This window comes from Trichosurus vulpecula, chromosome 8 (genome assembly GCF_011100635.1).
Source record: "Trichosurus vulpecula isolate mTriVul1 chromosome 8, mTriVul1.pri, whole genome shotgun sequence".
NCBI classification, from domain to species: domain Eukaryota; kingdom Metazoa; phylum Chordata; class Mammalia; order Diprotodontia; family Phalangeridae; genus Trichosurus; species Trichosurus vulpecula.
This window is the reverse complement of record NC_050580.1, coordinates 121,797,600-121,815,707: the sequence shown is the minus strand read 5'-3', so window position 1 is coordinate 121,815,707 and position 18,108 is coordinate 121,797,600. Positions and strand designations below refer to the sequence as shown.

General features: G+C 37.8%; 1 protein-coding gene across 1 annotated transcript; it reads left to right on the top strand.

Moving 5' to 3' along the window:
* The first annotated feature begins 836 nt into the window (after positions 1-836).
* ANKRD34C (ankyrin repeat domain 34C) lies at positions 837-16,787 on the top strand. The gene is made up of 2 exons (XM_036736237.1): positions 837-993; positions 15,118-16,787. Exon 2 carries the CDS (start codon positions 15,157-15,159, stop codon positions 16,759-16,761), a length of 1,605 nt encoding a protein of 534 aa, XP_036592132.1. The 5' UTR covers positions 837-993; positions 15,118-15,156; the 3' UTR covers positions 16,762-16,787.
* Positions 16,788-18,108: the final 1,321 nt, after the last annotated feature.

The following is an 18,108-nucleotide window of genomic DNA, read 5'->3' as shown; positions in this document are numbered from 1 at the left end:
CAAAGAGGAGATGACATCTGTTTTACCTAGTTAATGATTCTACTATGAGGATAAAATGAAATAATGTATGTGCAAGTTTCATAAAAACTATAAAGAGCTATAGAAATATGTTATTATCCTACTCAGTGAAAATAATGATGATTTGCATGAATTAATTTCTTTCAAAATTCTAGGGGGGACTTTTCCAAATGTAAATATATTCTTATCCTCATTTGAAGTGGCATCTATGTGACTCTTGGTATCTTAAAGGACTGAGAGACCTTCTGACCCACTGTGATATCATCTTAATATATACTTCTTCTGCTGATTGTATCCACATGTGTTGGCACATGTGATATATTATTATTATTATTATTATTATTATTATTATGTGAATTGCTTTGCTATCCTCATGACAGATCAATGTAACTTTAGGGCTGCACAAAAGTTTGTAAAAGCTAAATAGAAAATGCCTTCTCAATCCCAGTATTCAGCTTCCAACCTAAGTTTTATTTAAACCAATGACTTACTTGCTCCTTCTTATCATAACCCTATGAATGAGGTTTCTAGGTTTGTAGCTGTGAGCAGTAAAGGGGAAGGACTTTATCAAGCTCACATAGAAATCTCTGGCATGAGAATTCATCAGATTCAGTCCCATGGTCCAGAGCTCCAATCACTATGACATACTTCTCCTCACAAATGGTTTCCATTCTTTCCTCTTCTTTACTCATGGTAATGTGAAATGCACAGAAGGCAAGTTGAAGAACTGAAGACAGGAATTCAGTAATGATGAGGGTTTTGTCTTATCTAATATGTTTCCTTTTTATATAGTATATTTATTATGAAAAATGAAGAATCTACTGCCAATGACAAACTCAGAAAGTTGGAGTACTAAAAGGAGCAACCACTCTCAGATCACATAGAAGGAAGTGGAAAAACAAGGGAAAAAAGTTGCCATGTTGCATCCTCTGGGATAATGTTGTTTGCCCAGCACCAGATATGAAATTCATTAAGGTAATTTCCTATGATAGTTAAATCTAATACCACTCTGCCCAGCTTTTACTCTGATTTGGATTCCTACTTTTTGGTGAGACGTATTAATAAAATCATACTTCCTGGCAGACCTATTTTAGAGACTGGCTTCATAGTTTGATTATTTAATGATGGATTCCATGAATTTGTGATGGTTTATACATATTAAAACTCCAAACAAAACAATTATTTTCCTATCTGCAGATCTATGGTATAAAAAATAATCTCAGGGTTTCCTACATAATTTTGTTTAGGTTTTACAGTAAAGAATTATGTTAATGACAAAACACTGAAGTTTCACCAATAAGGAAAACTCCATAGTTTATAATTCAATTTAAGCAATTCAGTTTAAACCTTATTTGACATAGAGCCCAAGGACAACAAGACTGTAGTGTAATCATTTATAGTTATCCATAGGTACATATAATTGTAATTACTAATTGCTTAGGTATGTGCATATGTGTATACATGGTACTATGGAAGGAATACTGGACCTAGAGTGAGAGGACCTGGGTTCAAAATCCACCATTGATGATTACTTTCTGTGTAATCTTGAGCCAGTCATAACCTCCATGAACCTCAGTTTTCTCATATGTAAGATGAAGCGGATAGACAAAATGGTCTCTGAGGTCTCTTTCATTTCCTGATCTATGGTCCTATTTTATTATCTTACATAAGCATGTAGCTTTTTAGCTTATGGAAATGTTTTCACATTAATAAGAGCAAACTTATTACAACCTTGTGAGGGGAAGAGAAAATATTCTCCTTTTTTGACAGATAAGAATACTAAACCTCAGAAAAGTTAAATTCAAAGTCATTTCAAATAGCGAATTGAATTTCTGTTTTCTGAGTCAGTTTTCTCATTGAGGATGAAAATGCCTGTCTTGACTATCGCACAGAGTTGCCCTGGTATCAAATGGAGTAAGGAGGAATAGTTGGTATTTCAGTGGATAGAATGCTGGACTTGTAGAAGATCTGAGCTCAAATCCTGCTTCAGACACTTACTAGATGTGTGATCCTGAGCAAGTCCAACCTCTTTTTTTTCTGTTCCTCACCTTTAAATTGGGGATGATAATATCACCTGCCTAGCACGGTTGTTGTAATTACCAAATGAGATAATACATAAAGTATTTCAAACCTTAAAGTGCTATCAAATGCACATGTAGGCATTCATATAAGATCATAGACCTCTAAATTGAGGGAATATGGAGGTCATTTAGTCTAGCCATCCATTATTATTACACATGTAAAAAGATGATGTGAATTGCCTAGATCTATGTTGTAGCTGGCCAGCTACAAGACAAGATCTAAACATAAGTATCATGCCTCACAGTCCAGTAGCCATTCCATTATATCACACAAGATTGACAGAAAAGGATAATATTATTGCAATGCTCATTAGTTTGAGTTATGTATTTCAGGATTCAGATTTTTAAAAAATTAAATAAAGATAATAAGACTTATGCTTATGGCCTTTCAGTTCTATAGGACAATGGTGTCAAACTCAAATAAAAATGGTGGTGATTAAACCATATGAAAAGATCCCTGCAGGTAGCATATTGACATGGCAAACCACATTAACATTATTCCTACTCTATAGTGTTCTTATTTATTTGGTTCAATATTTCCCAATTACATTTTAATATGGTTCTGGTGGGTTGCCTGCTGGCCCTGTGTTTGGCATATCTGGTCTAAGGATCCTGAAAATAGTCAACGATGAAATACTTATGAAAATCTTCAACTCTGGGCAGTTGGTGTCCTCTTCCTAATTTCTATTGTTTCTCTCTACAGTGAAGTTAACAGAAAAAGAAACAAAAACTCATTATATAAGTCTCTTGAAATTCTACCAAGGTACTAATCAAAGAAGTTTAAGATGACACAACTATAGCTTAAAAAAATCACACTATGGGGAATGGTAAAGTGAAAGACTGAATTTCTAATGTGTCTAGTCTACTTAGAGGTAAGGAAAGTTATATAAAAATTAAACTTACATAAACTAAAAGAATATTAGAACTGGAAGGAAATTTAAAGAATATGTAGATAAGTTTCCTAACTTTAGAGAGAAAGAAATTGGGGCCCAGAGACATGAAATGATTTAGCCAAAGTCACAGACCTATTCAGTGGCAGAGCTGGTAAACTTAGTACTTTATGATTTCCAAAGCATTTTTTGAGGCATTTAGGTAGTGCAGTGGACAGAATGTTGGACCTGGAGTCAGGAAGCCCTGAGTTTGAATCCAGCCTCAGAAACTTACTATCTGTAAGAATATAGGCAAATAATTTAATACTCCACAGCTTCTTAATTAGTAAAATGGGGATAATAATAGCATCTACCTTCCAGCGTTTTTGTGCAGATAAAATAATACTTGTAAAGCACTTGGCAAACCTTAAAATATTGTATATATGCTAGTTATTATTCTATTTTCCCATTGTATCTCCTTTAATCCTATCAGTAACCCTCTGTGATAATGATTTGCCCAAGGTCACACAGCGATTAAAATGGAACAGCCAGGACCAGAACTCAGACTGTCCAATGCTACATCATGTGGTCTAGGCCAGTATATAAATGAATACCATAATAAAATAAGAACAAGTATATAAATAATTTGAGGAGAATAGACAACACATGTTCTTCTTGTTTTAAAGGGATGTCCCTAACTTCCTGTTCCTTTCCACTATTCAGAATTCATTCCTTTGGTTACTGAAGGCTTTCTAGTCTTCACATGCTGCAATTAAAATGCCATTATTCTTGGGAGGGATATTATCTTCTCTGATTAGAATGTGAGCTCCTTGAGAGCAATGACTGTTTGTTCTATTTAAAGTTACAGATCTTAGCACAGTGCTTGGCACATAGTAAGCATCTAATAAATGTTTTTTTTAATTCTATTCTATTGCATTCCATTCCTTTATAAGCTAACATAATAATGGGGAACATTTTGATGAGCAGCAGGGCACTTAGGAATAGAACGCAGGGTAGGGACTTGTAAGGGGGTAGTGGAGATGTAAGAATCAGAGCTGGAGAAGGGGTTTGGGTTAGCACCAAAGGTAATCTGGCTACTTTACAATGTTGAATGGGGCTAGAAAGGAACTGGTTTGCCAAGTCAGATCATTTGAATATGGAACTCAGAAAATTTTAATTGAGTAGTTCTTCTAATGTAGATGGTATAATATGAAATATTTTAGGAAGTAATTAAGTTCTCAGTTACTAACTAGCTATGTGGAAGTCACTTCACCTCTTTTGGCCTTAGTTTCCTCAAATGACGGTGATGGTCTAAATGACTCCTAAGGGTCCCTTTTAGATCTAAATTTCTATATCCTAGCTAGGATAATAATCACCAGCACTGGTTTTTAGATATTTCTGGGTATCACCAGTTTAGTTATACAGCTAGCATTTATTTAATGATTCAAAATTTGCAAAAAGCTATACATATATTATCTCATAGAATGCTCATGCTCCATTAGGTAAATCTTAATATTATCTCAATTTTACAGATGAGGAAACTGAGGCATAGAGAGATTAAGTGACTTGTCAAGGGCTTCATGACTAGGATTTGAATTCAGATTCTACTGACACCATGGCTCTTGCCTCTACACCTTGTTGACACTCAGTTTTCAAGGGATACCATGAAATTGTAAAAGAAAAAATGTGACAACTTAAGATGGTTGATTTTTTTATTTATTTATTTATTTAACATATTTGGTTTTCAGCATTGATTTTCACAACAGTTTGGATTACAAATTTTCTCCCCATTTCTGCCCTCCCCCCCCACTCCAAGATGGCGTATATTCTGGTTGCCCTGTTCCCCAGTCAGCCCTCCCCTCTATCACACCCCTCCCCTCTCATCCCCTTTTCCCTTCCTTTCTTGTAGGGCAAGATAAATTTCTATGCCCCATTGCCTGTGTATCTTATTTTTTAGTTGCATACAAAAAGTTTTTTTGTTTTTGAACATCTGATTTTAAAACTTTGAGTTCCAAATTCCCTTCCCTCTTCCCTTCCCACCCACCCTCCCTAAGAAGTCGAGCAATTCAACCTAGGCCACACATGTATTATTATGTATACCCCTTCCACAATATTCATGTTGTGAAAGGCTAACTACATTTTGCTCCTTCCCAACCCATCCCGCTTTATTGAATTTTCTTCCTTGACCCTGTCCCCTTTCCAAAGTGTTTGTTTTGATTACCTCCACCCCCATCTGCCCTCCACTCCATCATCCCCCTGCCTTTTATTTTTTTTTTTTATCTTCCTCCCTCTTCTTTCCTGTGGGGTAAGATACCCAACTGAGTATGTATGGTATTCCCCCTCAGGCCAAATCTGATGAGAGCAAGGTTCACTCATTCCCCCCTCACCTGCCCACTCCCCTCCTCTCCTAGAACTGCTTCCTCTTGCCACCTTTATGGGAGATAATCCACCCCATTCTATCTCTCCCTATCTCCCTCTCTCAGTAAGTTACTCTCTCATCCCTTAATTTCATTTTATTTCTTTTAGCTATCTTCCCTTCATCCTCAACTCACCCTGTGTCTGCTCTCTTTCTTTTACATATATATATATATACACATACATACACATACATACATATACACATAGATACATGCATACATACACATTCACTTATATATATACATAAACATATATATATGCATATATATATATGCATATTCCCTTCAACTACCCTAATACTGAGGTCTCATGAATCATACTCATCATCTTTCCATGTAGGAATGTAAACAAAACAGTTCAACTTTAGTAAGTCCCTTGCAATTTCCGTTTCTTGATTACCTTTTCATGCTTCTCTTGATTCTTGTGTTTGAAAGTCAAATTTTCTATTCAGTTCTGGTCTTTTCACTGAGAAAGCTTGAAAGTCCTCCATTTTATTGAAAGTCCATATTTTGCCTTGGAACATGATACTCAGTTTTGCTGGGTAGGTGATTCTAGGTTTTAATCCTAGCTCCATTGACCTCCGGAATATCACATTCCAAGCCCTTCGATCTCTTAATGTAGAAGCTGCCAGGTCTTGGGTTATTCTGATTGGGTTTCCACAATATTCAAATTGTTTCTTTCTGGCTGCTTGCAGTATTTTCTCCTTGATCTGGGAGCTCTGGAATTTGGTGACAATATTCCTAGGAGATTTCTTTTTGGGATGTATTTGCGGAGGCGATCGATGGATTCTTTCAATTTTTATTTTGCCCTGTGGCTCTAGAATATCAGGGCAGTTCTCCTTGATAATTTCCTGAAAGATGGTATCTAGGCTCTTTTTTTGATCATGGCTTTCAGGTAGTCCAATAATTTTTAAATTATCTCTCCTGGATCTATTTTCCAGGTCAGTGGTTTTTCCAAGGAGATATTTCACATTGTCTTCCATTTTTTCATTCCTCTGGTTCTGTTTTATAATATCCTGATTTCTCATAAAGTCACTAGCTTCCACTTGCTCCAATCTAATTTTTAAAGTAGTATTTTCTTCAGTGGTCTTTTGGACCTCCTTTTCCATTTGGCTAATTCTGCCTTTCAAGGCATTCTTCTCCTCATTGGCTTTTTGGAGCTCTTTTGCCATTTGAGTTAGTCTATTTTGTAAGGTGTTGTTTTCTTCAGTGTATTTTTCAGTATTTTTTTGGGTCTCCTTTAGCAAGTCATTGATTTGTTTTTCATGGCTTTCTCGCATCCTTCTTATTTCTCTTCCCAATTTTTCCTCTACTTCTCTAACTTGCTTTTCCAAATCCTTTTTGAGTTCTTCTATGGTCTGGGGCCAGTTCATGTTTTTCTTGGAGGCTTTGGTTGTAGGCTCTATGACTTTGCTGTCTTCTTTAGGCTGTATGTTTTGGTCTTCTTTGTCACCAAAGAAAGAATCCAAAGTCTGAGACTGAATCTGGGCGCGTTTTCGCGTCCTGGCCATATTCCCAACCAACTAACTTGACCCTTGAGTTTTTCAGTGGGGTATGACTGCTTGTAGATTACAGAGTTCTATGTTCTACGTTTGGGGGGGAGGTGCCAGCTCTGTCAGAGCCGCACTCCTCCTTCCCCAAGGACCCCCAGTCCAGACTGGGCTCAGATCTTCGGCAGGCTGTGCACCCCTGCTGTGATCCGCCACTTAATTCCCCCCACCAGGTGGGCCTGGAGCCGGAAGTAACAACAGCTGTAGCTGCCCCACCTCCGCTGCCCCCGGGGCTGGAAGCCGAACCGCGAACTCCTTCCACTCCCGCAGCTTTTCCCACTAACCTTCTCCGCAGTCTTTGGTGTTTGTGGGTCGAGGGGTCTGGTAACTGCTCACGTATTCAGGGCGCTAGGGCCCCCTCCGCCCGGCCTCTGGTCTGGATCATCCACGCCGCTCAGGCTGGGCTCTGCTCCACTCCGTTCCCAGCTCCCAGCTCCCAGCTCCGTGTGGAATAGAGCTCACCCAGAGACCATCCGGGCTGTCCTGGGCTGGAGCCCTGCTTCCCTCCGCTGTTCTGTGGGTTCTGCCGTTCTAGAATTGGTTCAGAGCCATTTTTATAGGTTTTTGGAGGGACTCGGGTACGGAGCTCACTCTAGTCCGTGCTTACCAGCCGCCATCTTGAAGATGGTTGATTTTGATTCATTCAATTGGGCATTTGACTTATACCTGGTTTTTGCCCTTTCAGTCTATAATTGAAGTTATTCAAATATGGAGAAAGCATGAATATCCCTTTTTAGAGGTGGAGCAAAACTATAACAAATTTATCTTCTCTTCGGGACAATGATTCCTGTTAGCCCTAATACATTCTTACATAAATATGAATAAGGTATTGCTGAACATCTCACAACTTTAAGCAGCACACAGAGTTTGCTCCAGTCACTTTTGGGAATGATGAAGTAATAGGTTTCATGTCAAAGAGGAATCTTGAATAAGGGATGATTAGATAGGGAGGGGTAATATCTGTCTTTTTCCTTAGGCTTCTAGTATGTCAATAAAGAATGTTTTCTTAACATAATGGCTGTTTCCAGATATAAGTAGGTACAATTATGAATATTTCCATGTGGTCCCTACAGTATTAGGGGAATTAGAAAATGTGGAAACTTTGAAGAAGTCAGACCAGTCAGCTGAACTTTTTTCAGTACTAATTGTGTCTGGGGCTGCCACAAAAAAAATTGAAGAGCTAATGAGTAAGAGAACCTCTAAATTATATATTTAATAGAGAGACTATACCTTAGCAAAAAGGGATCATTTATCATATTGTGTGTATTCCAAATTTTTATTATGCAATAGAGTTAGGATAGGAAGTCATGCACAGGTCAGGGAACAGGAGATTGTCAGAATCCAAAAGAGAAGACAAAGACAAAAGATGAAAAAGGCAGATCAGAGCAAAGGAGAGCCTTGAAAGTATGGATAAGCAGTTTAAATTGGAAGCAGAAAAGAGTGGGAAGATAGGCAGGTGGCCTCAAAGATAATAATGAACATGACTATAGGAGAAAGAGTGCTGTGTTTCCAAGTGAATAGTCACTGAAAGAAAATCACAAAATGAATGCAATAAAACCAACAGGTAATAACATCATACAAGAAAAATTTTGCCTGAACTGATGTCAGTGTGATAAGGATTTGATTCTGTACACACAAGCCAAGTTTCCCCATTTTAATCAATTAAGGCATTTCAATTAGGAAGGACATAGTAAGGAAACAAATATGGGCAGGCTGCAAAATGACTCATGGATTGTAGAGAGTATTGTTTCAGAAGCTGTAGACTAAATAGAGATCCTGAGTTTACAGATATTTAGCAGAATGGCATCCTTCCCTACCTACCTCCTTTCCTAACTGTAGTAACTGGATAAGGAATTCACATACCACAGTATGAAGAATAAAATACTTTAGGCCTGGGATGCTCCCATGTTTTCCTAAGATGTAACTATTTTTTTTTACAGAAATATTGTCCCCTTCAAAATATAATTTCAAAGTGCTCTAATGCAGATAGATTCATCAAATTTCTTTGGGAAAGTATTTAAACCTAGAATTGTCAAGAAGTTAGCAAAACAAACAAACGAAAACAAAAACCTAAACCATTGGTGAATGTATTTACTTATGATCACAAGAAGCAGCCTCTAGCACCCACCAGCAGAAATTTTTCCTGGTTAGGAAACAATCAAAGGCAAATTGAACAAATTTAATGGAAACATAGGGGCAAATCCAACAACTCTGAGATAGATTAGAATCTGATGATAATGGTGCAGAATGAATAGTGAGACTAATAGCTTATTATCTTTTGCCCTGAACCTACTTCTCCTTCTGACTTCTCTATTTATGTCTGTAGTACCACCACAGCCCTGGTTTTCCATGTCTGAACTCAGGAGTTATTTTAGTCTCTTTCCTCAGCCTCACCTTTCAAATCTGATCAGGTAACAAGTACTGCCGATTCCTTTCTGCAGTGACTCTAATAGCCATCAGCTGCTTTCTCTTCCCACTTCCCCCACTTTGCTATAGGCCTTCATTTCCTGTGACCATAATGTTAATACGACTGGACTTCCTCCATACTGTTTCTGCCCTAGCCTTAAAGTCCTGCCAGAAAGCCTTACATGCGAAGATTTGCTCATTTCGCCACTCTGCTAAAACAAAAACAAAAAACTGTGTTTGTAGAATTTATTGAATTATAAAATCTCAAAGTTGGAAAGGACCTCGGAGACCATCTAGTCCAACCCACAGTGATCTGACAATACCCTCCAAAATATTTCTAATAAGTAGTCACCCAATCTTCACCCAAAAATCTCACATGAATTTTTTTTTTTGTTTTACCCACAGTCATTCTAGTTCTGGATAGATCTACATATATATGTATATACATATGTGTACATACATGTTTATGTATGTATATGTATATGCATATAATATGTGTCTGTGTATATATATACACACATATAAGGATGCATGGATGTATATGTGTGTATATATATATATATATATATATATTTTTTTTTTTTCTCTTTAACTTAAAGTGACATTTTCCTCTGCATCCTTTACCAGCTACTCCTAATTCTCTCCTCTGTGGCCAAACAGAAGTCTAATCCCTTTTCTAAACAGAAGTTCTCCAAGTACTTGAAGACAAATATTCAGTTCTTTCTTTGCCAGGTTACACCTCCATAGTTCCTTCTACTTATTCTTCTGTTCCGTGATCATGAGGCCTTTCTCCATGCTGATTGCTTTCCTCTGGAAATTCTCCTTAAAAATTCAATGTTGAGAACTGAGTACAAAACTTCAGATGGGGTCTGACCAGGGAAAAAGATGCACAGTTCTACTATAACCTTCCTACCTTCCTCATTCTGGACACCATTGGGCAATGCAGCCTTAAGAGTATGGGACTTTCCCGACTGCCATCTTTCCCTGATGACACATAACGACATTCAGTCCATTGTAACCATTGATTGTTTTTACATGAGCTTTGGTCTAGTCATTGAAATAATCAGGACAGATCTCATGAGGGATGTAGTGCTGGAGCTGAGCTTTGAAGTAAAAAGTAAGAAGTATGAGATGCAGAAGTGTGGACAGAATGAATTTCTGGTATAAGGGACAGCTTATACAAAGTCATGGAGACAAGTGATGGAATATCATCTTTGAGGAATAGAAAATAGGACATAGACCACAGAGTGTATGACAAGAAGTAACACACACGTGTAAGTGTGTGTGTGTGTGTTATATGCACATATATACATACATACATACATATAGGTATGTATGAACATGTATATGTACACATAGAAATGTAGGCTAAATCCAGATTGTTAAGGGTTTGAATATAAAACAGAGGCATTTGTATTTTATGCAAGGGTTAATAGGGAAGGAGGGAGTGTTTTGAACAGGGAAATAACATGGTCAAATCTATGCTTTAGGGATGGGCCATCATGGGATGGCTTATTGAAGAGAAGAAAGGGAAAAATATATTCAAGAACGAATCAAGCTATCAATTAACAATCATTTACGATGTACCAGGCACCGCGATAAGCACTGGGGATTGAAACAAAAAGCAAAAAGAGTCGCGTTCCTTAAGGGGCCCACATTCTAATGAAGGAGACAAAATATATAAGTGAGAATGTACTAGATGAATTAAGAGTAGATGGAAGATGACATTAAAGGGGATGACTAGCAGCTGGTGGGGGGGAAGACCAGGAAAGGTCTCATGGTAGACGTGATATGTGAGATGAATCTTAAAGAAAGCCAAGGATTCTGGGAGTCAGAATTGGGGAGAGAGCATTCCAAGTATAGAGTATAGTCAGTGCAAAACCAAGAAATGGGAGGTAGAGTGTCATGTTTGAGGACAGGCTAGCATGATTGGATTTTAATGTGTTTGGAAGGAAGTAAAATGTAAGAAGACTGAAAAAGTAGGAAGTATCTAGGTTGTGAAGAGCTTTAAATGCTGAACCAAAAGGCTTTATATTTGATCCTGGAGGTGATAAAGAGTCACTAGAGCTTATTGCATAGACAGATGACATAGTCAGATTTACATTTTAGGAAAATCACTTTGGCACCTGGATGGAAGATGGATTGTAGTTGGGAAAAGCCTTGAGGGAGGCAGGCCAATTAAAAGATTATTAGTTGAAAATAATGTAAAAACAAAAGATGTCAGTATTTTTAGAGGAGTACAATTTTGGCATTTATGTAGAGAATGGACAAGAAAAACAAGATGGTTGAGGCAGGTAAACAAATTAGGAGGCTATTGTAATAGTCCAGGTGAGAGGATGTGTGATTGCACTGGTATGGTGGCCAAATGAGTAGAGAGAAGGGGATGGATGAGAGAGATATTATACTGGTAGAAACAACAAGACTTAAAATTTATCATATAAGGGAGGAAGGAGGGAGAGTGAGAAGTTAAGGAAGACACTGAGGTTAGTTTGTGAGCCTTGGTAACTTAAAGGAAGTGATGCTTTCAACATAACTAGGAACTTTTTAGGACTAGGAATGAGTTATTTGGGGAAAAAATGGGTTTTGATTTGGACATATAGAGATTGTGATTCTTTCAAGACATCCAATTGGAAATGTCTTCTAGGTAGGCATGAACCACAGAAGAGAAAACAGCACCAAATGTTTAGATCTAGGACCCATTTCGTAGAGATGACAATTCAATCCTTGAAAGTAGATAAGGTCATGGAGCATTGAGGTAAAGTAAATTTAGGTAGAAAAAAGAAGGAATTGGGGGTAGGCCATGGAAGATGAGGCACTGAAGGAGTCTGAGAAGGAAGAGCCAGACAGGTAGGAGAAGAACCAAAAGTGATAATTGTCAAGGAAACCCAGAGAGGGCGAAGGTTGGCGTGGAGAGAAGGGTAGTCAGCATTATCAAATGTTGCATATTAGTCAAGAAAGATTAAGAATGAGATAAGGCCTCTGGACTTGGCAATTAAGAACTCAGTGATATCTTTGGAAAGAAAAGTTTCAGTTTAGTGATGTAGTCAGAAGTCAGATTGCAAGGGATTGGGAAATAAGTGAGAAAAGTAGAGGCAATGAATGCAGATTTAAAAAAAATGAGTTTGGTAGTAAAATGGAGGAATGATATTAAAGTGTTAAAGTGATTTTTTTTAAAAGATGGGAGAGTCCGGAATGCTTTCCCTCTGTTTACTTCCTTTTCCTTCTCCAAGTAGTCCTTCACGATATAATTATCTGTATTGGTGCCTTACTCCTTTCTAATTTGGATAAGGTAGGTTTTGCATATTGTCTAAACTGTGTGTCCATCTTCTAGCACTCAACACAATGCTTTGTATATATGAGGCATTTCAAATATTTATTGAATGAATGAATAAATGAATGACCTTTTCTTTACTCTTTTCTTCAGAACAACCCTTTAATTAGGTATAGCAGATACTATTATCAATCCCATTTTACAGATGAGGAAACTGAAGCTAAGAGACATCAAATAACTTGCCCAATATCCCAAGGTAGAAAATAGAAGAGCCAATATTTGAACTTAAACCTTCTTACTAGACTCTTCAGTATGGTATGGTAGAAAGTACTGGATTTTAAATAAGAGGACTCCAAAGCCTGTGCTATTTTCCCTATGCCACCAATAAATTTTGTTGATGGAAGCAAGACTGGGACTTTATATGAATAGTCAAATCAGACACAATTAAAATATGCATTTACTCCAGTTAATCACAGGTAATGTTAAAATTTTGAAAGATTTAGAAAGCTCAGATTCTCAGGTCCTAGACATTCCAAAAGTAATCATCATGAACCATCATGTACTGGATAGACTGAATCTCTTGGCCATGTCTGATTCTACTCTACTCGTGTCAATTCAAATGTAACTTATTTTTATTGGTTATTTCACTTTGCTTTTACTTTCATCTTATTTTTGTGCATTTCATTCTTTAATGGTACTCCTCCATTCTGCTTAACCCTCTCGTTCTCTAAGGTTGCAAATTAGGGCAGGTCCTCTCATAATGGAAAGCCTTTGAGCATGATCTTGGTGACAGATCACATTAGACTGCTAAGTTCAAAAAGGTTAATTACTAGAAGGGTGGTCACTATGTAATGGTTATTTTTAATTGTTATTACAGCAAATTATGAAGACAATCTCCTAAGCTGTGGAGCTATTATGATCTAAATATATTTATATAACCTTCATAAAATGTTTATATATAAATATCTTTTTATAACTTTATGTAAATTATATCTTTATATAACCACATGGATGAAATCATAGATCTTTTAAGTATTGAATTATTTGATGGTATCATCTATATCTATATCTACTAATGAAAAAAACTGGAATAGGTGGTCAGCTAGCATTAAGTGAAAGAAACTAGGTTCCCATGAAATAAATAAACGAGGCTTTGGGATGGCAAAGTGGAATGTTGATTATAATAAAAAACATCAAGAATGGTCCTCAAGGAGATAATATTAAAAGAGGGCATAATATGAACCAGACAAAAGAACAAGAACACTTGGAGATGGCACAAACTCTCTTCCCATGGTGTAGGTTGTATTAAAGCAAAATATGAGGGAGGAAACTGGCCATGGGAAGCATAGAATGCTATGCAGTGTTAAATTAGATGGAGCACTGTGCGATCCTGTGAGTGAAGGTATTAACAAGCTTGCCTTGTGACACACATCTCTCACTTTATGTAAGAAGAATTTGGGGCTCAAGATTGGTAGGATGATTGGAGTACGTTGAGCCTATGTATTGTTGGAGACATGAAGAGAGTTAAAACAGAGTTTATGGATTTGATAGCTCCTGATGAGAAATTTTGAGAGATAACCTTCCTCTAAGAAACTTGTCAATGAAAACACATTTTGTCTTTTTTTGATTTGGGGGCAACCTAAAAGAAAGGAGAGTTTACTGTACTGACAGATCTACTCAGAGAGTTGTGTGAAACAGATGAGGATTGTGACATCTGCTGGAAAAGCAGTGAATATTACATGGAAATGGAAAGTGGATTTTTTAAACCATGTCTGAAAAAAAAACCTAGGCATTTCTATTTTTAAGATAAATCTTTATTTTTATCTGTTGTTTACATTAATTTTCCCCTACATCCCCAAATTTTCCCCTACATCCCTTCTTATCCCTCCTCCTAGAGAATCATCTCTCATAACAAAAAAAGAAAAAGAGGAAGAAGGGGGAAAATCAAGTAAATCTTATGTGCAATATTCCACCCTTATGGACTGTCCACCTCTGCAAGGAGTAGGGGGAGGTGTCTTCTTGTATTTCTTCTCTAGAACCGAGCATTATCCCTGTAATTTTTTTTGCAACATTAATTTTCAACTATCTCATGTCTTTTGTTCTTTCTATTTACATTTTATAGCAATTATGTATATTATTTCCTTGTTATTGTTCAGTCATTTCAGTCATGTCTTTTTGTGACCTCATTTGGGGTTTTCTTGGCAAAGATACTTGAGTGGCTTCCCATTTTCTACTCCAGCTCATTTTACAGATGAGGGAATTGAGGCAAACAGGGTCACACAGCTAGTAAGTATATGAGGCTGGATTTGAACTCAGGTCTGCCTGACTCTAGGACTGGTGTTCTATCCATTAAGGCACCTAGTTGCACCACTTATTTCCCATTGTATCAGTTCATATAAGTTTTTCCATACTTCTTTGCATTCATCTTACTTGTCATTTCTTATAGCACAATAAAATTTCATTATATTTTATATTTTCCCCCCTCCCCCATTTTTATCTTATCAGGTCTGGTTGCTGCCATTCTATTAATCTGGATCTGGTAAAATGGATGAAGCAACAGAACTGAGGACAGATGGAAATTCACTCTTAAAGGCTGTATGGCTAGGAAGGCTTAGGTTGACTAGACTCCTACTGGAAGGTGGGGCCTACATTAATGAAAGCAATGACAAAGGAGAAACAGCGCTCATGGTGGCATGCATCACTAAGCATGTTGACCAACAAAGTATCAGTAAGTCCAAGATGGTCAAATACCTGCTAGACAATAGGGCAGACCCTAATATTCAGGATAAATCAGGAAAAACTGCTCTCATCCATGCTTGCATTAGGAAAGCAGGAGGAGAGGTAGTTTCCTTGTTACTGGAAAATGGTGCCGATCCTAGTTTAGAAGACCGTTCCGGAGCTTCAGCTCTGGTTTATGCCATTAATGCTGATGACAAGGATACTCTGACACATCTCCTAAAGGCCTGCAAGGCAAAAGGAAAGGAGGTGATCATCATAACTACTGATAAATCATCTTCAGGCACCAAAACAACTAAACAGTATCTTAACATCCCACCTTCACCAAAGTTTGAAGACAGGCAATCACCCGCTTTGTGCATGTCCCCATCTGACATTGAATTAAAGACACCAGGTTTGGCATCTCCACCCAGAGAAAAGGAAGATGATTTCTTTAGCCTTCATTCAGGACGTTCAAGTGGGTGCCATGCTATCAAGTCTCCCAATGAAGCCTTGTCACCCACCAGAAAAGTCGGTAACCTCAAAAGAGCCCGCTTGCCCCAGTTGAAGAGGCTACAGTCAGAACCCTGGGGTTTGATCGCACCATCTGTGCTAGCAGCTTCTGCCCATCAGGAGGAGACCAAAAGCATCTGTGCAGATGATGAAATCATCCCAGGCATCAGTGACCTGTCCTTCTCCAAAAGGGCACCCCTCTCGAGGAATAACAGCATTGAAGGCAAAGACTCCACTCTCTTCCCCACTGTCACTGACCAGGTTTTAAAGATCCCATCCACTTCTGCACCAGCACCATGGAAAGCAGCCTATGAGAAAAATCAGCCCATCCATCAGCGCCTAGCCAGAAGGAGTACACTTCCCGCGGATCAAGATAACTCAAGCATTACCCCCTCATCATCAGCCACCATCAAGGATTCAGCTTCTCTCAGAAGGTTAGAAAATGGTCACTATGACTCAGACATACAGCTCTGTGGTGACTCACCAAATTCCATGTCCCTTGATAATGGTAAAGTACCAACAGATAGGAGAAAACTCAACAGCTCTCACTTGGCTTTATTTAATGGCTCTCGGGAATCTCTTGAGGGGGTGCCTAGCACTTCCCCAGGTTCAGTCCGTCGTAGGCCCCCCAATTTGTTGGAAAGACGGGGTTCTGGAACCCTTTTACTTGATCATATTTCTCATACCAGGCCTGGATTTTTGCCCCCTTTAAATGTGAATCCTAATCCACCCATTCCTGATATCAGGTCCAGCAGTAAACCTTCTTCACCACTTGCTAGTGGCTTAAAACCTATGGTCCCTGTAGCTCCAAATTCACCAAAGAGAGTTGATTTAAGAAACAAAAAGAAGCTGATCAGAAGATATTCTATGCAGGTTGAACAAATGAAGCAATTGTCAGATTTTGAAGAAATTGTAACCTAGTAGCCGTATTTTAGAATTTTTTTAAAAAAATCTAGACAATGTGCAAAAGGAACTATCTTTTAGACCAGTATAATAATGTAGATTTTTGCTGCACAAAAATATTTCTTAATGTTATTCTATTGCTGCTTCAGAATAGATACATATATGTGTATATGCATATACACATGCGAATACATACCTTACACATATACACACACGTATAAACACACATATATGTATGATGCCACTCAACCACTACTGAAATCATCATTGGGTTTTTAATGGTCCTCTGTAGCATGCAGTAATTTGGATTTTGAGATGATTTAAAATGTTTTTGTTATGAATGAAAAACCTTTGAATTCTGAAAGCAACATTGCAAAAATAGTCATTTGAGCCAGTAACTCTAATCATTTTCTGTTTGTTAAATAGAAGGAAAACAAGACTTTCAAAAACTGAATGAATTATGTCATGTTTAATGAATCTATAAAGTGCCTAACAAGAAACCAAGGTTTTAACTTTTGTCAAAATGTGCAAAAAGTTGACACAAAACCCTTATGTACTATATCCAGGTCTGTGTGTCCAAGCTAAAAAAGTTGAAGGTGAACTGTTCTCTCCTCAAAAGATTCCAGCGCTGTAATGCTGTGTGGCATTATCTTATAAGTAGCAGTCATACTATGGCATAGCTCTCTTATAAAATGGCTCATAATTACACTGATTCAGCAATATGGCAGGTCACATGATACCCCTAAACCATAACAACTCCAGATCCCCAAAGACAGTTGATATATGAGGCCGATATTAGTCCTGATCCTTTCCCCACCTCCCCTCCCGCCATAACAGCATTATAGAAGGATCCTTCTATTTTAGTAAAACTAATAATTTTGCAGAGTCGAGGTGAAGTTCCTACAAAACCCTGACAGCAAGAATTTCTCATTCAGAAAATGCCTTGGTCCAAGAAAATTTAGGGAATTACATGCCTAAAACCAGAATGAGACTTGATGAAGCTGTGTCCTCAGCCTAATGTGTTCAATGTTCTACATGGTATTAAGAGAAAAAACTTGAGCAATTCTGCTTAGTACAAAACCAAATGGAGAGCTGATGATTTTTTTAATGAATGGAGCCTATGTACAGATCTAATCCAGGCCCTAGGATCCCCTCTGTATCCAGGACATCTCAGGTAATGTCAATTTAACTGTTTGAGTGATCTGGATACTGTGATGCAGTGGGAAGCTCAGTCTGGAGCCCAAGGACTTGGATTAGAATTCCAGCTGCACAGCCTACTGTATGAAACCTTGGGCAAGGCACAGGATTTCTCTAGGATGTGTTTTTTTTTTCCTCTGTAAAAATGAGGTACTTTTGAGCTAAATT

Coding starts and splice junctions, on each gene's coding strand:
- ANKRD34C (XM_036736237.1), top strand. CDS start 15,157: ATGGATGAAGCAACAGAACTGAGGACAGATGGAAATTCACTCTTAAAG.